At 46.1% G+C, this 21,967-nt stretch overlaps 8 protein-coding genes across 13 annotated transcripts in view; 3 read left to right on the top strand and 5 right to left on the bottom strand.

Moving 5' to 3' along the window:
• Window positions 1-77: 77 nt before the first annotated feature.
• On the bottom strand, window positions 78-4,050 carry LOC135334812 (coiled-coil domain-containing protein 93-like). Its single transcript, XM_064530151.1, has 16 exons — window positions 3,900-4,050; window positions 3,634-3,842; window positions 3,265-3,475; window positions 3,154-3,210; window positions 3,010-3,104; window positions 2,909-2,945; window positions 2,304-2,654; window positions 2,022-2,158; window positions 1,882-1,963; window positions 1,283-1,429; window positions 1,107-1,215; window positions 850-932; window positions 756-793; window positions 542-626; window positions 377-490; window positions 78-259 (listed from the first exon to the last, which is right to left on the bottom strand). The coding sequence occupies exons 1-16, from the start codon at window positions 3,984-3,986 to the stop codon at window positions 200-202; spliced, it is 1,902 nt and encodes a 633-aa protein (XP_064386221.1). The 5' UTR covers window positions 3,987-4,050; the 3' UTR covers window positions 78-199.
• A 71-nt stretch (window positions 4,051-4,121) lies between these two features.
• LOC135334833 (F-box/WD repeat-containing protein 9-like) lies at window positions 4,122-6,085 on the bottom strand. Its single transcript, XM_064530187.1, has 7 exons — window positions 5,730-6,085; window positions 5,512-5,678; window positions 5,338-5,459; window positions 5,115-5,285; window positions 4,675-4,753; window positions 4,511-4,621; window positions 4,122-4,424 (listed from the first exon to the last, which is right to left on the bottom strand). The coding sequence occupies exons 1-7, from the start codon at window positions 5,992-5,994 to the stop codon at window positions 4,188-4,190; spliced, it is 1,152 nt and encodes a 383-aa protein (XP_064386257.1). The 5' UTR covers window positions 5,995-6,085; the 3' UTR covers window positions 4,122-4,187.
• Window positions 6,086-6,127: 42 nt separating this feature from the next.
• On the top strand, window positions 6,128-7,792 carry LOC135334823 (inositol polyphosphate 5-phosphatase K-like). The gene has a single exon (XM_064530167.1). The coding sequence runs from the start codon at window positions 6,169-6,171 to the stop codon at window positions 7,672-7,674; it is 1,506 nt and encodes a 501-aa protein (XP_064386237.1). The 5' UTR covers window positions 6,128-6,168; the 3' UTR covers window positions 7,675-7,792.
• Window positions 7,793-7,898: 106 nt separating this feature from the next.
• Window positions 7,899-9,148, top strand: LOC135334848 (myophilin-like). The gene is made up of 4 exons (XM_064530209.1): window positions 7,899-8,076; window positions 8,211-8,405; window positions 8,484-8,588; window positions 8,845-9,148. The coding sequence occupies exons 1-4, from the start codon at window positions 8,005-8,007 to the stop codon at window positions 9,070-9,072; spliced, it is 600 nt and encodes a 199-aa protein (XP_064386279.1). The 5' UTR covers window positions 7,899-8,004; the 3' UTR covers window positions 9,073-9,148.
• Window positions 9,134-21,967, bottom strand: part of LOC135334791 (CUB and sushi domain-containing protein 1-like) — a 42,311-nt gene continuing 29,477 nt past the window's right edge. For all 3 annotated transcript variants that reach the window (XM_064530116.1, XM_064530117.1, XM_064530114.1), the window contains 2 exons: window positions 9,587-9,734; window positions 9,134-9,484 (listed from right to left, as the gene is read on the bottom strand). In XM_064530116.1, coding sequence (XP_064386186.1) covers window positions 9,319-9,484; window positions 9,587-9,734 — 314 coding nt within the window. In that variant the 3' untranslated portion in view covers window positions 9,134-9,318. The remainder of the gene's footprint in view (window positions 9,485-9,586; window positions 9,735-21,967) is intronic.
• The window catches only part of LOC135334817 (complement receptor type 1-like), a 47,375-nt gene continuing 37,396 nt past the window's right edge, over window positions 11,989-21,967 (bottom strand). Inside the window, exon 8 of the mRNA XM_064530158.1 lies at window positions 11,989-12,188. Coding sequence (XP_064386228.1) covers window positions 12,095-12,188 — 94 coding nt within the window. The 3' untranslated portion in view covers window positions 11,989-12,094. The remainder of the gene's footprint in view (window positions 12,189-21,967) is intronic.
• LOC135334810 (uncharacterized) lies at window positions 15,800-19,887 on the top strand. 3 transcript variants are annotated; one of them, XM_064530146.1, is made up of 12 exons: window positions 15,800-15,990; window positions 16,136-16,178; window positions 16,261-16,434; window positions 16,643-16,727; window positions 16,919-17,098; window positions 17,149-17,249; window positions 17,515-17,632; window positions 17,689-17,907; window positions 18,032-18,187; window positions 18,272-18,424; window positions 18,978-19,355; window positions 19,656-19,887. In XM_064530146.1, the coding sequence occupies exons 1-12, from the start codon at window positions 15,822-15,824 to the stop codon at window positions 19,809-19,811; spliced, it is 1,932 nt and encodes a 643-aa protein (XP_064386216.1). In that variant the 5' UTR covers window positions 15,800-15,821; the 3' UTR covers window positions 19,812-19,887. The 3 variants fall into 3 exon arrangements, with proteins under 3 accessions (XP_064386216.1, XP_064386217.1, XP_064386218.1); XM_064530147.1 differs by having other exon boundaries at window positions 16,919-17,095; XM_064530148.1 differs by having other exon boundaries at window positions 15,903-15,990; window positions 16,230-16,434.
• On the bottom strand, window positions 19,807-21,553 carry LOC135334847 (clotting factor C-like). 2 transcript variants are annotated; one of them, XM_064530208.1, is made up of 5 exons: window positions 21,439-21,553; window positions 20,990-21,364; window positions 20,511-20,940; window positions 20,270-20,461; window positions 19,807-20,218 (listed from the first exon to the last, which is right to left on the bottom strand). In XM_064530208.1, the coding sequence occupies exons 3-5, from the start codon at window positions 20,665-20,667 to the stop codon at window positions 20,154-20,156; spliced, it is 414 nt and encodes a 137-aa protein (XP_064386278.1). In that variant the 5' UTR covers window positions 20,668-20,940; window positions 20,990-21,364; window positions 21,439-21,553; the 3' UTR covers window positions 19,807-20,153. The 2 variants fall into 2 exon arrangements, with proteins under 2 accessions (XP_064386278.1, XP_064386277.1); XM_064530207.1 differs by lacking the exon at window positions 19,807-20,218 and having other exon boundaries at window positions 20,322-20,461.

Raw genomic sequence — 21,967 nt, forward strand, 5'->3', positions numbered from 1 at the left:
TCATTGTTATTTTAGGATCTGATTGGACTGGGACAATACACAATCATTTCCTTTTCTGTATACTGTACATGTCAATCTCAAATGAACCAGGCAATATATGATTTATATTCTAACATCTCCAAACACACAAACACACACTATTATGAGTCTAAGAGAATTCTACAGTTACAGCTAGTCAGCTAGTCAGTCTGTCAATAGGTTAGTTAGTCAGACCCTTGGCCCTCAGCTTGGAGATTAGTATCTCATTCTTGCGACACTCCTGCAGTGGACACACACATTATAACACACACCCACACACCATCACACACACCCACACACCATCATAACACACACCCACACACCATCACACACACCCACACCATCACTCATGACTGACCTCTTGGAAGTCCCTGACAGTCTTGTAGTAGCTTCTCTGTTTCTCCACCAGCTCCAGATAGATGGCATTGAGTCGATCCTTCTCATTCTTCTCATCCTCCCTCTTACGCTCGAGCTACAGCCAGTATGGTGGTGGGTGGGTAGCATGACACTAGTGCTCACTTACCTTGCCTCTGTCTTGTTTAATGCCCTCCAGAAACTGCTCCACTTGAGTGAGGAATAATCCCTTGTTCTTCTCAGACTCCATAGCACTGTGGGGGTAGTGGAGGGGGGGCAGTGTGTGTGGGGGGCAGTGTGTGTGGGAGGGTAGTGGAGGGGGTAGTGTGGGGGGGGGGCAGCGGATGTACAGACACACATTATAATTATGCATCACCACTTACATGTCAAACTTCTCGTGAATAGTGCTCAAGATTCCAACCTACACAATGTATAAATGTATCATTGAATGATTACAATTATTTTGAGTCGCTGTACCTCTTTCTCCATGTATGCCTTCTGGTCCTCCAGAGTGTTGTAGAGTGAGTAGAACTGCCTGGTCTCATTCAGAGTAGAGTTCACTGTATAGTGGGCGGGGGGGGGGGTAGTGTGTGTAGGGGGGGGTAGTGTGTGTGTAGGGGGGGGGGATAGTGTGTGTGTAGGGGGGGGGGGGTAGTGTGTGTGTAGGGGGGGGGGGGGTAGTGTGTGTGTAGGGGGGGTAGTGTGTGTGCATAGTTGGGTAGTGTGTGTGTTACCTTGGTTGTAGAGTTCAATGAATCGTCTCTGATATTGTGAGAGCTCAGTGCGTGATGGCACTTCATCAATCTTCCTCTGTAGTAGTGCTATCTCCCTGTTCTTACGAGCCTGTGACAAGGGAGGGTTACAATAATGTCAACCACCCCCCCACACACACACACACCCACACACACACCTGTAGGGCCTTGATCTTAGTGAGCCTCTCACTGTCAGCCTGGTAGTGTTGTCTAATGGCTGTCATCCTGTCATCCTCCTCACTCACAATATCCACATCCCCTGCCTCCAGTCTCCTGATAGCATCATCCAGACGACCCTTCTCATCCTAAGAGGGCAGTAGACACACACACAATGCTGTATCTAAGCACAACGCTGTATCTAAGCACAATGCTGTATCTAAGCACAACGCTGTATCTAAGCACAACGCTGTATCTAAGCACAAGGATGTATCTAAGCACAACGCTGTATCTAAGCACAAGGATGTATCTAAGCACAACGCTGTATCTAAGCACAAGGATGTATCTAAGCACAACGCTGTATCTAAGCACAAGGATGTATCTAAGCACAACGCTGTATCTAAGCACAAGGATGTATCTAAGCACAAGGCTGTATCTAAGCACAAGGCTGTATCTAAGCACACCACTGGACAGGTATTCTGAGAGCTATATGTATTGCAATTAGTTTTAAAATTGGACACTCTCAACACAAATTATAGTGGGCTCTGAAAAGTAGCTATCGAATATTGGTAAACCCCTGAGTGGGCAATTGTTTGCTAACCTTGCAGTGAGCTTTGAACTGTAGTTCTTGTTTCTTGAGGTTTTCATTCATGGCCACCAGAGCACGAAGTTGTTGCAGCACTCTACAGTGAGTGAGTGGGTGGGTGATCACATGACAGCTATGCTAGTCACATGACTTACTCTCTATTCTCATCAGTTTCCATTGCATCCAGTTTGTCCATTTCTTCAGCAATCTTGGCACTGTAAGCCTCCACCTTCTCCAGCTGTTGTTGTGCATGACGATACTCCTCATAGATGACATCATGTCTGCCCTGGGCCTGTACAAACACACACAGTCATACATTGTAACAAGTAACAAAATTACAAAATAAATATCAGGTCTTCCTAAGAGCTACTGAACGCAAATTGTACATAGGAATAAGTTATGTCCCCTCAAAGATGGATACTCTAGATAGCACTTACCTCCTCACACTTCTTCCCCTGTAGAGTGATCTGCTTCTCGAGGGCGGCCACCATTCGAGCATGCGTCTGTGCTCCAGCCACCTTGTCAGGGCGTTTCCCTGCCTCAAGCCCCGCCCTCTTCTCCTCGTACTCTGACACCATCTGTTGTATCTCAGCTGACTGTAGTCCCACTATGGAGCCCACTGCAGCCTTGGACAGGAACAGACTTCCCTCTGCTTCCTCCATATTCTTCATGAGTGCTTTGATCCTCTTCTCCTCGGCTGCTCTACTGTCCTCCCCCTCCCCCTCGTTGGCCACACCCCCTAACTTGTTGGCTAGGGCTCTCTTCTTCTGAGACTCCTTGGAATCATCCTATACAGGAAAAGTGAAGAGTTAGCAGTGTAGTTAGCAGTGTGCATTTCAGGTGAAGAGTTAGCAGCGTGTATTTCAGGATTTTTTTCAAGAATGGGCAATAATTATGCTGAAACTCCAAAGTAGGGTGGGGCACGTATTGTGTGGGGCCGAACCATGTTTGAACAAGAGAGGGGGGCATATGCCTATATCTAATTCTCCATAAATAGCCCTGTTAATTAATATTGCCATTAGAGTTAGTGTTATAGAAGTACCTTGGATGACTTGATGACTCTGCCCAGGCCATAGCGTCTGTATATATAGTGAGAGAATACAGTGAGACAGTGCATACAGAGACAGAGGCGGTTAGTCTCACCTGCCATACTCTAGTAGCGTAGTGTGCACCAACATCTCCTCATCTTGTTCCCCTCCTCGTGGCTTACGATAGCGACGCTGCGGCTTGTACGCACTCTACAGGGGGTGTGGTTAGTTGCACAGCTAGTGGGTGTGGCTAACATACCTTCACACTCCCCAGCGACCCAATAGCTCGATCCTTGCGTGATTCAAAATCAATGTCCTGTATACGCAAATATCAATTCTCATTCATAATTATACTATCACATGACTGTACCTCGGGTGTCATGTGATTCTTGGCAAACTGCGACACAGAGAAAGCTCGGACATAGTCGCCAGTTTCCTCTCGTGTTTCTATAGCAAGCTTGACCAACCACTGGATGACAGGATAGATAGAGATGAAGTCCAGCCCTTGAATCTGATGAGGCTCCAGGCGATGAGGACACTTCATACGCGGCAGCACAGCCACGATCTTCTCTGTGAGAGCACTGTACAGGGGAAGGTACACATAGCATCAGTAACTGAAGCGTTAAAGATTGTACAACACCGGTAATCATTTATAACTATTAATAGCTAAGGATTGTGTAATGCATGTGTAGCCCCTTGAAATGCGTATCTAAGCAGCTCTAACTGTCAGCCAACTCACATCTTCTGGCCAATGGTGGAGTTCTCTTGAAAGAGGAGGTCAACGTCTACATCAAAGTTGCTGCCTTGGATACACCACGTCATTCCACCCACTATCTTGTCAAATGGGGACAGTCCCTTGATACGAGCTCGGAAGTAGCCAGCAGCTAGTAACAGGTTGATGCTCTCCTGTAGCTTCACATCTTGGTCCTCATCCTCACGAACATCATACTGTGTGTGTGGGGGGGCCATGTACTGGGCCTGCTAGTGATCACTGGTACTACCTACCTCAATCTGTTGTCCCTCAGCATCTAGCTGGGGCTGCTTGAAGCGTGCGCTCGCAGCTTTCTTGGTAGCTTCTGCAAACAAAGACATCTTCTCCACTCACTCAAAGTCATGTGTGTATTTGGGAACGCCCCCCTACAGACTGTGAGAACAGTAATGCCCTAGTTCTACCGACGACCTTTCCCCACATTTCACTGGATGAAACTAAGGGAAAGGTCGTCTATAGAACAAATTGTTTTACTATTGCATGCAGAATGACATTTTCACCCTCACCCACATAATACAAACAGGTTATAAGAGTTTTGGAGAACACAATGAGACAGTTGTATCTGCTGAAGCTATGGCTAGTGTTCTCTTGCTGAAGTCTAAACTAGTTACATCACTGCGATGGTTATTGAGGGTGGCTATTGCCCTGTGTCCCTCGGCCATACTGTGTAGTCTCACTGTACCATCTTTAGAGGCCGTGGCTACTGTACCCAGAGTGTGGAGTACAGAGGTCAATGGCAAGCTGTGCTCAGGAACAAATGACTGCAGAAAATTGCATTAAAATTGATAAACATTTCAACTAACAATGAATCTAAATTTAAGGACAAAATATGAGATGCTTGTCTTACACTGATTAAGTCCAGAGTGCCGTTCCTAGCATCGTACACATTAACCCCTTGACCACTAGCCAGTGTGAGGAGGTCAGAGTCCAAACACAGCGATGGAATAAACTTCTTCAACTATACAGGGACATGAGAGATGAGTACACTAGATCACCTGACATAACATGTACCTTTATTCTCTGCAGTAGTTTATGAGCTCTCCTGTCCCACACACACACCGACTTGTCCTCACTGCCAGAGTAGATGAACCTGCAGAGACAGTCAGTCACCACGTGCACTGTACATGCAGCACTGCACATGCACCACTGTACATGCAGCACTGCACATGCACCACTGTACATGCAGCACTGCACATGCACCACTGTACATGCAGCACTGCACATGCACCACTGTACATGCAGCACTGCACATGCACCACTGTACATGCAGCACTGCACATGCACCACTGTACATGCAGCACTGCACATGCACCACTGTACATGCAGCACTGCACATGCACCACTGCACATGTAGCACTGCAATCCACTGTAGCATTCTGTAACAAGTCTATCGAACATTTTACGCTATACGATATTTACTGCAAGAGGGGGACCCCCCCTTGTGTACTCACCTCTCATTAGCGGCTACTGAGAGCACAGATTGAGTGTGCTCAGTGTGACAGATGGTAACTCCAATTGGTTGTCTCAGATCAATCTCCCTCACTCGTTTATCTTGACAGGTGCTCACCAGCTGGTTAGGTTGAGGCATGGTCAGTGACAGTACCACTGACTTGTGTTCCTTCCTGAGGGTCTTGTGTTAATCCTGCTAATTACTCTACACATAATTATTCTCACTTGATAGAGGCAATGTTCTGACCTACAGCGATGTCCCAGATATTGATGGTATGATCCCAGGACCCAGAGCACAGTAGAGCACTCTCCCTCCCTGGCTCAGATGCCAGACACCACACCCATCCCTGAGTGGGAGGAGTAAGGTAGTCAGTAACTCACACTAGCCATCACTGGTACCTTGTGTCCTGACAGTTTCTGGCTAGTGAAGGACCGCATGTCTCGTGGAGAGCTGCGACGTCGCCAGATGTAGACCAATGAATCACGTGATCCGGCCACTATGACAGCCCCTGTCCCGTACGAGGAGGGGTGTAGTATGTGCACACAGTCCACACCACCTATAGGGCCTGGGGGGGACTACTTAACCACACAGCCATTAATACAAAGCTACCACTCACCACTCAATGTGATGGTCTTCTGTTCAGCTGTTACATCTTCATATCTCAGACAGGCTGCTTGCCATTGCTGGAGGACCAGGTCTTTGTACACTTTCAATGGCTGTGCTGCAGTGAGCCCCACAAACCGTCTCCTCCAATACCATTCCGTTATGAGGAGGTCTCTGAAGTACTTGCAAACTAGGGGGACACTCAGCACCAGGTCATTGCATGGGACCCAGGAGAGAATGGCGGACAATATCTCAGCGGGTAGGTCCAAGATATGCATCCCTCATAGAGACTATAATAGAGCTACAGAAACTTGAACAAAATTAAACTTCTTGGCAACGTGGTGTTCTAATTGGAGCACAAAATACTGTCCTTTGACCTTTAGCATTGTTTGCATGTAGATCTAACTTTCCAATTAACAATTCATTCTGTAATATTGAAAATATTAATTAGTATGGCATCTACTATTGATAATGACTCCATTGTTGATGGCCCTACTGTTGTCCCTGTGAGCGTACAACTGTCCTCTACACCTACTGGTCATATCGAGGATGCCTCTAGTCAACAGAGAGAGACGAATTTGCCAGAAATCAATGGAATTCAAGGATATACTAATCGCGTTAATCGCCCAAAGGTTGTCTGTAGCCCGAAAATCCACTACAGTGATTTCATCGTACATGTGGTGACCTGGAACATTGCAAGTACTGTACCATCCTCTGCCGACATTGAGAGCATGTTCCTGCCCCAGGAGAACATGATGATACATGACCTCTACAATGATACGGACATTATAGTGGTGGGTCTTCAGGAGGCGTATCAGAGTGTACAAGACGCCATGTCCTCCAACATACCGCTAGTCGGACGAGACCCTCTGGTTGACACATTCAGTGACTTCCTCTCCCAGAAAGGCTTCGCTCGATTGACCTCCGTTAGACTGCTCGGAATACTCAACATGGTGTTTATCAAACGCCCTCTTCTCTGCTACATTCGAAACTTGGAGACGTCCACATTCAAGACCGGCTTCAGTGGTATCCTAGGCAACAAGGGGGCGTCAAGTATTCGATTCACCCTGGGGGATCTAAATGTGTGTCTCACTAATTGCCACCTAATCCCCCACCCCGAGAACAACGCCCGGAGAGCGGGGGAGCTGAGGGATATATTAGAGAAGCAAGTGTTTCCGTATGTACAACCATCAGAGCTACTGGAACACGATGTTGTCATCTTGTTTGGTGATCTCAATTTCCGACTTGAAGGACAAGAGTTTCACGAAGTGGTGTCAACGCTCACTCACAATGGCTACAGTGGGTTGATAGAGAGAGACCAACTCATTAGGGAGCAGAAGAAAGGAAATCAAAGCCCCTGCCAATTATACACATTCATGGAGATGCCACTCGACTTCCAACCCTCGTACAAGTATGCACCTGGAACAGATCGCTATGACGATGGAGGGAAAGGTCGCGCTCCAGCATGGACTGATCGTGTTCTATGGCGAATACACGATCGAAGATTGCCTCAGATAACAGACTCAGAACCGAGGGCAATCATTCAGCCGCAGTACTATGGTATGAACATTCAACCCCGCATCAGTGACCACAAGGCAGTCAGCGCTGGACTGGTCTTATCTGTGGACATCTCTGGATTTATTCCGTTGGTAATATTCCGGCTCAACGAGTGGGTGATTGGATCTGAGGCTGTCATATCATTTGATGTCATTGCACACACAGAGGTATCGATGTTTGACTGGATTGGACTGTTTCCGTCTGATTTCTCGAGTATTGAGCGTGACTATGTGTACTATGTGTACTCCCCAGCGCGTGGTGGAGAGCCTCAGGATAAGATGTATCGCAAGGTAGTACCAACTGGACAAGTGCCTAGTAACCCTGGACGATATGTATTGGTGTACAAGAGTCATCAGTATAACTGTGTGCTGGGCATGAGCCCTGTGTTTAGGATAGTGTAGAGTTAGACATTCTGCAAAGCAGGTATCTTTTTTATTTATCACTTTTAACAGTTCTTCATACATTTTAAGTTTTTTGATGTCAATTCTTGAGTCGTTGCGTGATTTAATAATGACTGTGTGATGTTGGCAAACAGCCTGGGTACTTGGCATGCATTAGGAGGATGTCTATTGACCTAGTTTGGGTGGTGGTGGATGAGACAGCTTTTAGCTTAATGATTTAGAATGAATGGAATGTACCACAGGACATTAAGTGGTTAGTGAGAACACCACAGAGCTCAGAGTATACAACATCAAGAGTATCAACTAGCTTATACTAGCAAGCTATACAAGATGAGTAACGAGGAGGCTTCCATTGAAACAAGAGCATCAAAGTCTGGCATCAATGCTGACCAAGCCTTGAAGGTAGCTCAAGCTGTTACTATTGTGTTTGTGGCTACAATAATTGTTATGCTATTTAGCTGATAGAATAACAACATGCAGTCCATCAAATTTTATACCAAGTTTCTTTCTAATTGCTGTTATCCCTCCCCTTGCAGCGAGATGCTCATTACAACAAGGAAGACGAAGCTAAAGCGAGGTTCTGGATGGAGGCAGTGACTGGGGAGCCCATTGAGGGAGACTTCTTTGAGTTCCTGCGAGATGGCTCCTACTTGTGTAAACTACTCAACAGGTTACAGTCTGGTCTAGTAGCCATCAAGTTCGAGACTCCTACAACACAAAAGTTTAAAGCAGTGAGTGCCTGTCTGCAAAATATACCATATTCAGTATACCACAGGCAATCATGATCTAATGTGTTGTTTCTGCCACAGCTTGATGCTATTCAGAAGTTCCTGGATGGTTGCAGAGAGTATGGCATGAAACAAGATGACCTGTTTACAACGCTAGACCTATTTGAGGAAACAGATAGGAACATGGTGAGCAGTGTGGTGGGTGGTCTGTGTACAGCTGCTACCACTCTCTCTGATAATGAATCACCTCAAACCACAATTAGATTTGCAATTCATAACAAGGGCAGGCAATTGTCTGATGTTAATCATGAAAGACTGTGCAGGAAATGGTTATTATATAAGTATTGTGTAGAGAAATGTGTCACCATGCACACCCACACACTGACATGCACACCCACACACTGACATGCACACCCACACACTGACACACACTGACATGCAGGTATTGTCTGGGATTATAGCCTTGGGCCGTACTGCTCGGAAGAATGATTTCGATGGTCCCATCCTCGGCCCCAAGGAGGCTGAGAGAAATGAGAGGGACTTCTCGTCTGAGGTGATTCAAGAGGGGAACAGAGTGACCAGTCTGCAGTACGGGTCCAACAAGGGAGCCTCCAGTGCTGGAATGACACCCTACGGTCTCAACAGGCAGGTCTACGACCCAGCTGTGTAATCATGTGACTGTGAACTTACTGTGAAACCAATCATGCATGCTTTCTTTATATTAAACATCGTAATTTAAAACACAATTTCTTTACAAAAGTGTAATATTATGTACCTGTAGTAGAAAAGTTGTACAGAAATTATTTCACATCTACACAGCTAAAAAAACCACGAACTCGCTATATCAAAATAAATGTCGTAATAGTTCAGTGCAGTTGTCGTATAATTACTCCAGCAGCTGGAACCTCACACCCACTCACAGTCGCCCACTCACAGTCGAGTAGGCATTGTTTTGTGAGAAAACGTAGTCACCTTTGACATTTTTGGAGGCTGGGATTTCATCATAAACGGCAGGGACGGTCTCGTAGGTAGCGGCTGCACTTTGACCCTGGTCAGTAAGGGAGATATCTTGAGTAACAGTCCTGTGTGTGGAGAGAACAGATGATAATACTCGTAGTAGTAGTTATGACAATAGCACTTTGTTCAGTGATTATTTCAACACAAACCACTTTAAACTAACTCACATTTTCCCTCCTCTCTTGTACCGGAGCACTAGGTAGGCCACCATCACTACACCAGTTACTATAGTCACCACTGCTACCAGGGCCACCGCTCCTCCCACCACAGCACCAGTGTTGTCACACTGACAGGGAGAGCTCTCATCAGTAGAGGCTGTAATGGATTGTGTGGACTGCATGGCACTTAACACAATGCATGCTGTGTCTATCCCTCCACTGGTAGGCACCACACAGCAGTAGACACCACCATGAGCAGTAGCAGTTCGACTCATCATCAGACTGACACTCATCTGACCTCTGCTAACATACAACGCTCCATCCTCCATAACAACAGAGCCATTAGGATAGTACCAATCTCCAGTGTTCCCACAGCAGCCAGCAAGGTCAGTATGACAGACGAGGCCACTTCTCTCTCCCAAGGAGGACAGGGAGATCTCAGAGAGCCCAGATAAGTAGTTGGTGGAGGAGAGGGACAAGTACACAGGGGGAGGGACTATATGGGGGACATGTAAAATACAGTAAATGCAAAATTGCTACTTACTCTGACAGGCCGGTGAGCTGCTCCAGTTGCCAGCACTCAAACATGTGATGGTTTCAGAGCCAATCAGAAGGTATCCAGTGTCACAAGTGTAGGTCGCCTCTCCTCCAATCATTGTGCTGGTTGGTTGTCCGGGAGATCCGTTGTTAATAGAGGAAGGAGGGCCACAGGAAACTGTAACCAAAGATATTTAGTATTTATGTAACTGTACTAAACGAACACAAGAATAACAGTATTTAAAGTCCATTCCACTCACTTTGACAAGTTGGAGGTGACCCAGCCCAGATCCCTCCACTCACACAGATCCTGGTAGTGATACCTCCAGTGAGAGTGTAGCCAAAGTTGCAAGAGTGCACGGCACTAGAGCCGAGAGGTCTGTTGTCAGGGGATCCACCACTGTACATAATCATCCCATTGGCCAGTGAGGGTGTTAAGTCAGGGCAGTTAGCTGTATGGGAGACGATACACTCAACAAACAAACAGTACAAAGTCCATTCCACTTACGCTGACAAGTTGGAGCTGACCCACTCCACAATCTATCACTCCTACAAGTCCTGGTGCTGTCTCCATTGAGAGTGTAGCCAGTGTCACAGGTGTAGGTGGCCACAGTATCCACTGGTCTGCTGTCAGGGGATCCAGCACCATAGTCAACATTTTCGTTTGCCAGTGAGGGTAGGTCAGTGCAGGTTATCACTATGGGAACAGGTACACACTCAATGTACATATTATTACACATTCAGTCATTCCTTACTCTGACACACTGGAGCTGGTGTTGAGCTCCACTCTCCATTACTCCCACAAGTCCTCACTGACACTCCAACCAGAGTGTAGGGATTGAAGCAGCTGTAACTGGCTGTAGCACCCACTGGTCTGTTGTTAGTGGATCCACTAGCATAGGTTATGGCTCCATTAGAGATTTCCGAGAGATTATCAGAACATGTAGGTGCAACTGCAGGGGAGGGAGATATGAAAATACTATAATGCATGGAACTATAGGAGTGTTGGACAAGTAAACACTTGGAGAGGGTTTTCTACAGGTAAACTCGTGAAAGGGGGTGAATAACCAGCTAGTATATACTGGGGCTGACATATTGATCCGCTCACCCAGGTTAGCACAGAGGGTCATATCTCCTCCAGTAGTTGGTACAGTACAACAGTAGGACCCAGTTGGAGTGAGGGGGTTGTTAGCCTCTCTACGAGCCAGTCTGATGACCTGAGGTGCCCCCTTTAGAATGTAGAACTGCTGTCCAGCAGTCATTGAGCCAGCATTTTGCAGTACCACACTCCCATCAGGAAACGTCCACTGTCCTAGTGCTCCCATGCCATTGTTGTCACTACTTCTACAGCAGGTAGTGAGGTCAGTGTGACAGGTGAGAGAAGGGAGACCACCATCCTCTCCAATGGCAGTGATGAGGATCTCAGTATTGTCAGTAGTGATGCTAGGACCAGATCCCAGAGTCAGGTACACTGTTCAGTGATGCAAGGTTACTAATTTAGCTATACAACCAAGTTCATAGCTCATACTCCACTACTAGTATTACCTTGCTGCCCCCAGCATGTGGACACAACACACAGCAAAAGCAGCAGAAGCTGAACACCTTGAGTCTTCATTGTTTGCACTTGGATAGCCTCGATTCCAGGCCGCATTAGCTGCCTGGAATCGAGGCTACATTTTGCATGCATACACCACATCCATATTTTCGATCTTTACCCACATGTCTGACAAACAATTTAGCCTCGATTCCAGGACGCTCTCAATTGAGAGTGAGAGAGGGGCTGGGATCGAGTTATTGTGATGTCCTATAGACTTTTAGTCTATACACCATGCATATGCACACCCACACACTGACAGTGACATGCAGGTATTGTCACATTTGTCTCTCAGCTAACAAAAGGATTCATGTGATACCCGGTAGGTAGTTCAGTTCAGTTATCGTCAGCTAGGCATTGTTCTGTGTGTAGATAATATGGTCACCTTAGACCACGCTGGAGGCTGGGATATCCTCGGTCTTGTAGGTAGCGGTTGCACTTTGACCCTGGTCAGGGAGCGGGTTATCTTGAGGAACAGTCCTGTGTGTGGAGAGAACATTACGATACTACTTTGTAAAAGCTGTTTTGTCATGATTATGTAGCTAACTAACACAAACCACTTTAAACTAACTCACATTTTCCCTCCTCTCTTGTACTGGAGCACTAGGTAGGTCACCATCACTACTGTCACTCCAATCACCACTACCTGGGCCAGCACTCCTGCCACCACTCCACCAACCACAGCACCAGTGTTGTCACTCTGAGGACGACCCACAGATACCCCTGTGAGTGCCAAAACAATAGTCCAGAGTAATTTTTGAATAATTAATATAGGCACTGTACATGTATTGTGCTATACTATTATTATTTTACTGCTGAAATTAAAATTACTTGTAATAGAGGGAGAGGTGGTGTCTCCAGGCACTGAAACACGGCATAATCATAATGGATGAGAACACAAGACCCAGGCCACACTTACCTAACTGCACACAGAAGGCTTAGATGACCCCAGTGTTGTCAGGAATCACACAGCAGTAGGGCGATGGAGTCTGAGTGCACCTGTATCTCCAACACTGTACAGTAGATCAGTGTTTGAATCAGTAATGTCTAGATTTCTTATAATAGCTGTTCCATTGGGTAGTAGCCAATCTCCGGAATTATCTTGTCCTGTACAGCAAATAGTTGAGTCAGTTCTGCAAGTCAATGCTGTCTCAAGTACGTGGTATCTCCGATGGTGTCTATGGCAACCTGTGAGTTCATAACAGCATGCATAGTTGGTGGTTCCATGGAGACGTAGACAGGAGGTACTGTGGGGGTGGGGGATTGTAACTCTGTTAGAGTTCATTGTACTAGCTTACATTGACAAGTGAGAGCTGACCCACTCCACAATCTGTCAGCTCTACACACTCTGGTAGCAGTGCTGGTAGTGGAGGGTATGTATCCATTCAAGCAGCTCTGTGTAGCCACTGTTCCCTCTACTTTGAGGCTGGAGTCTGAACTGGGAAGTCTGTAGCTGATCACTCCATTGGTACAGTGAGGTCAGGACAGATGGCTGCATGTAGGGGTTATACAATCTATACCAACCATCACAACTATACCTAAACAAACAAGATCTGATCCACCCCACGATCTGTCAGACAGACAAGCTCTAGTACATGTAGTGCTGTTCCTGGAACGTGTGTATCCAGACATGCAGCTCTGTCCGGCCTGCCGGTGTACACCGGAGTAAGACGGCTGCTGTACATGATAACTCCATTGGCTGGCACAGGGAGGCTAGGACATGTCACTGTGGGAACAGACACAATCTACTGATCAACCATTACCACTAGTTTGTACAACGCATACCTACAGGTTGGAGCTGACCCACTCCACATTCCATCACTCTCACAAGTCCTGGTGCTGCCTCCATTGAGAGTGTAGCCAGTGTCACAGGTGTAGGTGACCACAGTGTTCTCACCCAGTGTCATGTTAGAGTATGAGATCCCTCCATTGGTGGGGGGAGGGAGGGACGAGCAGACCACTACATGCAAGGGATATTATACACACCTGTATTTATATAGCAATCATTATCAGCACCTTGCTGTCCCCAGCAGGTGGACACAGCACACAGCAAAAGCAGCAGAAGCACAACACCTTAAGTCTTCATTGCTCTATGATTGCTCCAACCCTATGCTGAGTCAATGACAATATGCAGTTTATAATATATATTTGTTTGGAAGTTGTTCCATTAATGATCTTTACCCCATGCTGGGCTGCTAGGCATGCGAGAACAAAATTAATGGCCTGGCACAATAGCTTTTCTGTTAAATGAAATAACTTGTACTAAGCCAGAGGGGGAGGGGCTGATGAAGTACGTAAAACGTGTCTGTAACTGCGGTGAGTCATTATGACAAGAGAGACAAAGTACAGAAACTAGCGAAATTATTTCACATCTGCATCAACTAAACACTAAGTAAACATGAAACACAAAAGTCATAATTATGTGATAGTTCAGTTCAGTTGTCGTATAATTACTCCAGCAGCTGGAACCTCTTTCTAAGCTTTCAGAAAAACATAAAATATTTGATTTTTGATCCACAGAATTCAAGTTATGGCAGCTGAAAGATTCCCAAAATCAGATTAAACGGAGGGGGGGGTGTCTTTTAACTGCCATAACTTCAGTAAAGTTGATCCAATGTCAAATATTTTATGATTTTCTGAAAGCTTAGAAAAATACCTTTCAAATGGTGTGTTTCCACACTACCATCACACTACTGTACACAAACGTCACACCGCCGTCACACTATCGTCACACTATCGTCACACTATCGTCACACTATCGTCACACTGATCCATTTCTTTCTAAGCTTTCAGAAAAATAAAAAATATTTGATTTTCGATCCACAGAATTCAAGTTATGGCAGCTGAAAGATTCCCAAAATCAGATTAAACGGATGGGGGGGGTCTTTTAACTGCCATAACTTCAAATATTTTATGATTTTCTGAAAGCTTAGAAAAATATCTTTAAAATGGTGTGTTTCCACACTACCATCACACTACTGTACACAAACGTCACACCGCCGTCACACTATTGTCACACTATCGTCACACTGTCGTCACACTATTGTCACACTATCGTCACACTATCGTCACACTGTCGTCACACTGTCGTCACACTGTCGTCACACTGTCGTCACACTGTTGTCACACTGTCGTCACACTGTCGTCACACTGATGGTATACAGAATTCAAGTTATGGCAGCTGAAAGATTCCCAAACTCAGATTAAACGGATGGGGGGGGGTGTCTTTTAACTGCCATAACTTCAGTAAAGTTGATCCAATGTAAAAATATTTTATGATTTTGGTGGTTCCCATAGAGACATAGACAGGAGGTATTGTGGGGGTGGGGGATTGTAAGTCTGGAGTTCATTGTACTAGCTTACATTGACAGGTTGGAGCTGATCCATCCCAGATCCCACCACTCATACAGAACCTGGTGGTACGTACAGTGAAAGTACCTCCAGTGAGAGTGTAACTAGTGTTGCAGGAGTGCACAGCATGAGAGAAGAAAGGTCTATTGTTATGGGATCCAGCATTGTACATAATCAATCCATTGGTTAGTGGGGGTAAGTCAGGGCAGTCAGCTGTGTGGGAGACGATACACTCAACAGACAAACAGTACAAAGTTTATTCCACTTACGTTGACACACTGGAGCTGACCCACTCCACAATCCACTCCCACAAGTCCTGGTGCTGCCTCCATTGAGAGTGTAGCCAGTGTCACAGGTGTAGGTGACCACAGTGTTCTCACCCAGCGTCATGTTAGAGTAGGAGATCACTCCATTGGTGTAGGGAGGGAGGGAGAGGCATAATACTGTGAGAAGGTAATATTGGATATGGTTATCAGGTCAGTACCTATACTCTACCAATAGGATCACTATAACACATTCTAACTGCAAACTTACCAAAACATGCTGCACTAACTCCAACGTATCTATTCGACAATCTGATCAAAAAAAGCTAGATCTAGATCATTATCACAGGATTACCTTGCTGTCCCCAGCAGGTGGACACAAAACACAGAGAAAGCAGCAGAAGCAAAACCTTGACTTGAGTCTTCATTGTTTGCATCTTGGCTTGCATGACACACATCCAAAACAGTTATCTTCCATTAATGATCTTTACCCACCCACATGGCCTGGCACAGAGCAGCAAGACCTTGGTTCACACTCCCTCTCCTCAGACACCATCACTGTCCTTCACCCGCTGTCCTCCAGGTGGTGTCTCCATGGCAGCTCTCCTGTCCTCAGCCCACCACTCTACTACCCCTCATCAGACAATGGTCACAACACTCAGATACTGGTGAGACATTGTGAGAATAGTACGGTGGTCCGTAGAATGAGACCCATCCCCTCACACACACACGCACACACACACACACACACACTCACACACACACTCACACACACACACGCGCACACACACACACACACACACACACACACAGGCACCTCCACTAGTCAGTACAGGGAACTAAGAGAGCTAGTAAGGTAAGGCTCTGTAGTATGTTGTTCTATTATATGCAGAGTCGACATTTATAGTATACGTCAATATTCAACTTCTTGCCACCAGTTCTGGACAATATGATAGAGCGCTGGATTTGTGGGAGGAGTCTAAGATGAGTGGTAGCATGGACACGGACAGTTACACGATTGTCATGGCAATGTGTGAGAGGTTGGGTAGCTCAGAGGCTGCACTGGCCCTGAGGGAGGACATGAGGTCACAAGGACTGGAAATGGAGGACAGGTATTACTAGCATAGCAACCAACCTGACATCCTCTGTAATGGATGCATTTGTAGCCCTTTCATAGCTCTGTCTATTGAAGGTGCTTTATTATTCTTTATTGATGATTTTCCTCACAAATAAGCATGTTTGATAGCTTACTTTAATTGGCATAATTTAACGTGCATACACACAATGTTGGTTGCTTAACTCTGATGCCCTCCTGCACAGATGTTGTCTCCACTTAGTGACCACCCTCATTGCTGATGACAAGGCTGGGGAGGCTGTGGAGGTCATGAGGGGGGAGTGGTTGCAGGTACACCACCCACCACACCCCTAACACTCATCCTGTACCTAACCACCCACCACACCCCTCACACTCATCCTGTACCTACTCTAACCACCCACCACACCCCTCACACTCATCCTGTACCTACACTAACCACCCACCACACCCCTCACCCCTCACACTCATCCTGTACCTACACTAACCACCCACACACACAGACTGGTACGTGCTTCCTACCAGTAGTAGCTAAACAGTTACTAGATAACAAGCATCCTGCACTGGCTCTGGAGGCGTGCTCGCTGACCTCTGACCCCTCCCACCCCCTCCTGTGTGTACAGCTGGAGTGTCTTGGTTCCCTCGGACAAGTGGAGGAAATGCAACAACTCTTGGAGGAGGTGGTCTGGAAAACCAGGAAAAATAATTCACTTATTTATATTCTATTATACAGTCTGTTGGTGTTGAGAGTGATTCGTTGCAAGTGGCCTTTGTTAATGGCCTGTCACTGGCTGGCCTCCACCACAGAGCAATGGAGCATCTCTCTAGTCTCAAGTGAGGGCCACTGATACTAGTGTAATCTTCAGCAACTTAGAGTATGTACTAACTACAGTGTACTGTGTCCTGTACTGCCTCTGCCTGTGTTCCTGCTACAGGTGTATTGCTAGCCCATATAGAGTATGTACTAACTACAGTGTACTGTGTCCTGTACTGCCTCTGCCTGTGTTCCTGCTACAGGTGTATTGCTAGCCCATATAGAGTATGTACTAACTACAGTGTACTGTGTCCTGTACTGCCTCTGCCTGTGTTCCTGCTACAGGTGTATTGCTAGCCCACGGACACTGTGTCTGTTACTAGAGGCCACCAGGAGAGGGGAAGATGTGGGATCAGCTGCTGCCGTGTTCCACACACTCTGGGAGCAAACCTTCACTCTTAAGGTACGTTAATACAGTCCCCCTATAAAAGCTATAGATATTATTAACCTTTCCCATAGGATCTCTCTGTCCAGTTCCTCCAGACATCAGTGTCAGCTGCTGAAGAGGACAGGAGCTCTTACCTGCTCAGAGCTGCCAATGCTTGTCTCCACCTTCAAGCCCTAGCTCTGAGGGACACGGCATCAGAACACAGTGAAGCTGAAGAGCAGTTCTTGAGTTATGATTTCCCCTCTTTCCTTCATCAACAAAGTGTGTATCCCGACCAGCACACATACGCAGTACGTTACCATAGCTACCAGTACAAACACTGTTAATTTGTTCCTCATTTAGAGGCCAATTTCAATTTTAATGCACTAAAATTATGGAAATTCTTTTTATTGTTAATTATTTTATCCCCCTCAGACATTGTTACTGAGGCTGTGTTTTGATGAGGGGTCTCTAGACACCGCTGATCGTGCCATCAAGTCTCTGTTTCAGTGTGGTTCACCTTTGACCTCTGAGGCCTTTGTCGAGTGGGCGGGACACTGTGGCCCAATCACCCCTCAACAAGCTAACAGGGTAAGCCATACAATACCCCGAGGCTATACAGTCGGCTCTGTAATATTAATTTCCCATTTTGCTATGCTGTTACAAATTTCTCAGGTGTTGGGTTTAATTCGTCGCAATTTCCGTGCCCGCTATGATATTCGATTGACACTGGAGGACTATGTGCGGTTGTTGGGGGTGGAGCTTGTGTGTGGAGGGGACCCCAAGCAACTCACACACTCATTCAGCTACATCAGGACCATCAAGAATGTGAGCTATAATAATAGTGCATTGTTGGTATAATTATATACGAGGAGGGGGTAGTTGGGCATCTTTCAACAGCTATAACTTTAGTACCGTTGATCCAATGTCAAAAATGTTATGATTTTCTGAAAGCTTAGAAAAAGACCTTTCAAATGATGTGTTTCAGTTCGTTGGGGCTGTAATTTGTAATTTTTCGGCCTTGGACCATGGGCTATTATTCATGGTGTGGCCAAATTGGCAAAATGTTTTATCGCTAAATTGGAAACTTTGATGACACGTTTGAAATGTATCTTTCTAAGCTTCCAAACAATCGGAAAATCTTTTAAATTGTATCCACGATACTCAAGTTATGGCAGCTGAAAGAGTCGCCAAAAATCGTACTATTCTGAGATTAAACGAAGGGGGGGGGGGTAGTTGAGCATCTTTCAGCTGCCATAACTTTAGTATCGTTGATCCAATGTTAAATTTTAGATACGTTTCAAGTGATGTGTTTCAATTTCATTACCCCCCCCCCTACACACACACACACACACACACACACACACACACACACACACAGACAATGTCCAACCAGGGGCTACTCACAGAGACCAGTCACTGGTACCCTATCATCAGTGCCCTAGCAACACTAGGCCCAGTGGGGGGACCCCTGTTCATTACCTATGATGATATGCTCACATGCGGAGTGGAGCCTGACCTGCACATGTACAAGATCATAGCCAGTGCTGCACAGACCAACAGCACAACTGCCCACTCTGCAGCAGTGGACTGGTGGAGAATGCTCAACTCTAGAGTGAAGCCAGATGTAGAGTTAATGAACACGCTGATCCGCTGCTGTGAGGTGTGTGGGGAGTGGGAGAGAGGTTTCCTGTTCCTGGGGCTGTTCGAACAGTGCCAACTATCACCTGACATGGACACCTTTGATGCCCTCTTTAAGGTAGGGCATCTGTTTACTGACAAGATCCCCTAAAAGATATTGTGTTTTTGGCGCTAATTACTATTAAGGATTAAGTAGTTAATAATTGTGACCTATAATCTAGTCAACCCAGAGGAGGTCCGACATGCGTGCACGAATCACTACAAGTGATGCCAAATGCACTAGCACTTGTAGTGATTCGTGCATGCATGTCGGACCTCCTCTGTAGTCAACCACTGCACACTTGACCAAAATACTAACCCCACCCCACCTCACCCACCCACCCCCCCCCCACACACACACACACACACACCTACACAGATCTGTGATGCTACAAGAGACCATGATCGACTGATGGCTCTGAGCTCACTAGCAGAGACAATATTACCACAGCAACGAGATCATGTGAGAGATGAGGTCCAGAGAATACACAACAATTGGACTGATAGTGAACAACATCATTCAGAGTCAGAATAGTAGCTACACAATGTCGTCATTAATATTAGTGGTTGTACTTATTTGTGGTATTTTTTCTCATGTTTAACTTGACAGCGTTTTTGAAATGAAACACATTGTGAGAGGGGGAGGGGCTGATGAAGTGTGTATAACTGCATCCTCTATCAATCTGAAATACAATTATGCGATAATTCAGTTTAGTTGTCGTATACAGCAGCTGGAGCCTCCTGCCCACTCATAGTCGAGTAGGCATCGTTTTGTGTATAGTTGTAGTCACCTTTGACCTCTCCGGAGGCTGAGATCTCCTCATAAGTGACAGGGACGGTCTCGTAGATAACAGCTGCACTCTGACCCTGGTCAGTATTAAGGGGAATATCTTGAGGAACAGTCCTGTGTGGTGGTTCCCATGGAGACGTAGACAGGAGATACTGTGGGGGTGGGGGATTGTAAGTCTGTTAGAGTTCATTGTACTAGCTTACATTGACAAGTGAGAGCTGATCCACTCCACAATCTGTCAGCTCCACACACTCTGGTAGCAGTGCTGGTAGTGGAGGGTACGTATCCATTCAAGCAGCTCTGTGTAGCCACGGTTCCCCGAGGGCGGTGTGGTGTGGTACTAGAGCTGTAGATGATCACTCCATTGGTTGGTACAGTGAGGTCAGGACAGGTGGCTGTGGAGACAATACAATCTATCAACCATCAACACATAGTGGAACTCACCTTGACAGGTTGGAGCTGTTCCACTCCAGGTCCCATCATTCTGACAAACTCTGAAACCCTCTCCAGTGATAGTGTAGCCATTTGTCACAAGTATAGGTAGAAACGCTATCAACAGGTCTGCTGCCGGCAGGTCCATCAGTGTAGGTAATGCCTCCATTAAATATCGGTGATAAATCAGAACAAGTTCATGAAATAGTGAACATCACATTCAACACATAAACTGCACAAATTCAGATCTACTTACCTTGACAAATTGGAGCTAACCCACTCCACACTGCATCACTCCCACAAGTCCTGGTGCTGCCTCCATTGAGAGTGTAGCCAATGTCACAGGTGTAGGTGACCACAGTGTTCTCACCCAGCGTCATGTTAGAGTAGGAGACCCCTCCATTGGTGGGGGGAGGGAGGGACATACACGTCAGTGACACCACTGTGTACAGATGATACTGGATAAGGTGACCATTGTACAATCCACTCACCTAGGTTAGCACAGAGGGTCATGTCTCCTCCAGTAGTTGGTACAGTACAACAGTAGGACCCGGTTGGAGTGAGGGGGTTGTTGGGAGATACTCTACGGTTTAGCACGATGATCTGGGTGGCATCCCTCACAATGTAGAACTGCTGTCCAGCATTCAATGCGGCAACATTTCCCAGTAACACACTCCCATCAGGATACGTCCACTGTCCCAGTATTCCATTACCAAAGTTGTTGGCACCACTTCTACAGCAGGTAGTGAGGTCACTGTGACAAGTGAGAGATGGAAGACCACCCTGGGCACCCTCTCCAATAGTAGTGATGAGGATCTCAGTATTGTTAGTGGTGATGCTAGGACCAGATCCCAGAGTCAGGTACACTGTTCAGTGATGCAAGGTTACTAATTTAGCTATACAACCAAGTTCATAGCTCATACTCCACTACTAGTGTTACCTTGCTGTCCCCAGCAGGTGGACACAACACACAGCAAAAGCAGCAGAAGCTGAACACCTTGAGTCTCCATTGTTTGCAATCTCTCTCAACTCCTGATCATACTGGACATTTCTATCTATGATCTGATACAACAGTTGTTTGGAATTAAGTTGTTCCATTAATGATCTTTACCCACTCATTTTCTGTCAAGCGTTACAATAGAGAAAAATCGGTCTGGCAGTACCTTGTGTAAAAAAAGTTCTGTCACCATCATAGTTGTACACAGTTTTTCATACGAAAACAATAACTGAAAACACAGCATAGAATTTATGGTCCAAGCTTGTTCACGAAGCGTGAGGGTTAGACTCCGCCTAACTAAGGGTGACCGTGAGTGCTCTCCAGAGCATCTTGTTGATCTATACAAAATTTCTAGGTGAAAAACATTATGAGAAGGAGAGAAACTGAACATGAACTGACGCATTGTGGACACAGCGCACAGAACACATAGACTCGCATGCCGTCATGTTGCAAGCGTACAGAGCGGAGTTTG

The sequence above is a fragment of the Halichondria panicea genome, chromosome 4 (assembly GCF_963675165.1).
Source record: "Halichondria panicea chromosome 4, odHalPani1.1, whole genome shotgun sequence".
Classification (NCBI taxonomy): domain Eukaryota; kingdom Metazoa; phylum Porifera; class Demospongiae; order Suberitida; family Halichondriidae; genus Halichondria; species Halichondria panicea.

Coding starts and splice junctions, on each gene's coding strand:
- LOC135334823 (XM_064530167.1), top strand. CDS start 6,169: ATGGCATCTACTATTGATAATGACTCCATTGTTGATGGCCCTACTGTT.
- LOC135334847 (XM_064530207.1), bottom strand. CDS start 21,508: ATGGAGACTCAAGGTGTTCAGCTTCTGCTGCTTTTGCTGTGTGTTGTG. Junction 21,365..21,438: donor CACCTGCTGGGGACAGCAAG/GTAACACTAGTA, acceptor ATCACTGAACAG/TGTACCTGACTCTGGGATCT. Junction 20,941..20,989: donor GACCCTCTGTGCTAACCTAG/GTGAGTGGATTG, acceptor ATCTGTACACAG/TGGTGTCACTGACGTGTATG.
- LOC135334848 (XM_064530209.1), top strand. CDS start 8,005: ATGAGTAACGAGGAGGCTTCCATTGAAACAAGAGCATCAAAGTCTGGC. Junction 8,406..8,483: donor CAACACAAAAGTTTAAAGCA/GTGAGTGCCTGT, acceptor TTTCTGCCACAG/CTTGATGCTATTCAGAAGTT. Junction 8,589..8,844: donor AGGAAACAGATAGGAACATG/GTGAGCAGTGTG, acceptor ACTGACATGCAG/GTATTGTCTGGGATTATAGC.
- LOC135334833 (XM_064530187.1), bottom strand. CDS start 5,994: ATGCATATCTTGGACCTACCCGCTGAGATATTGTCCGCCATTCTCTCC. Junction 4,622..4,674: donor AACTACTGCAGAGAATAAAG/GTACATGTTATG, acceptor GTCCCTGTATAG/TTGAAGAAGTTTATTCCATC. Junction 4,425..4,510: donor GCACTCTGGACTTAATCAGT/GTAAGACAAGCA, acceptor AATTTTCTGCAG/TCATTTGTTCCTGAGCACAG.
- LOC135334810 (XM_064530146.1), top strand. CDS start 15,822: ATGGCCTGGCACAGAGCAGCAAGACCTTGGTTCACACTCCCTCTCCTC. Junction 16,435..16,642: donor GGACTGGAAATGGAGGACAG/GTATTACTAGCA, acceptor CCTCCTGCACAG/ATGTTGTCTCCACTTAGTGA. Junction 17,099..17,148: donor AACAACTCTTGGAGGAGGTG/GTCTGGAAAACC, acceptor TCTATTATACAG/TCTGTTGGTGTTGAGAGTGA.
- LOC135334812 (XM_064530151.1), bottom strand. CDS start 3,986: ATGTCTTTGTTTGCAGAAGCTACCAAGAAAGCTGCGAGCGCACGCTTC. Junction 2,159..2,303: donor AGGGGAAGAAGTGTGAGGAG/GTAAGTGCTATC, acceptor GTGTTTGTACAG/GCCCAGGGCAGACATGATGT. Junction 1,216..1,282: donor CTAAGATCAAGGCCCTACAG/GTGTGTGTGTGG, acceptor CCCTTGTCACAG/GCTCGTAAGAACAGGGAGAT.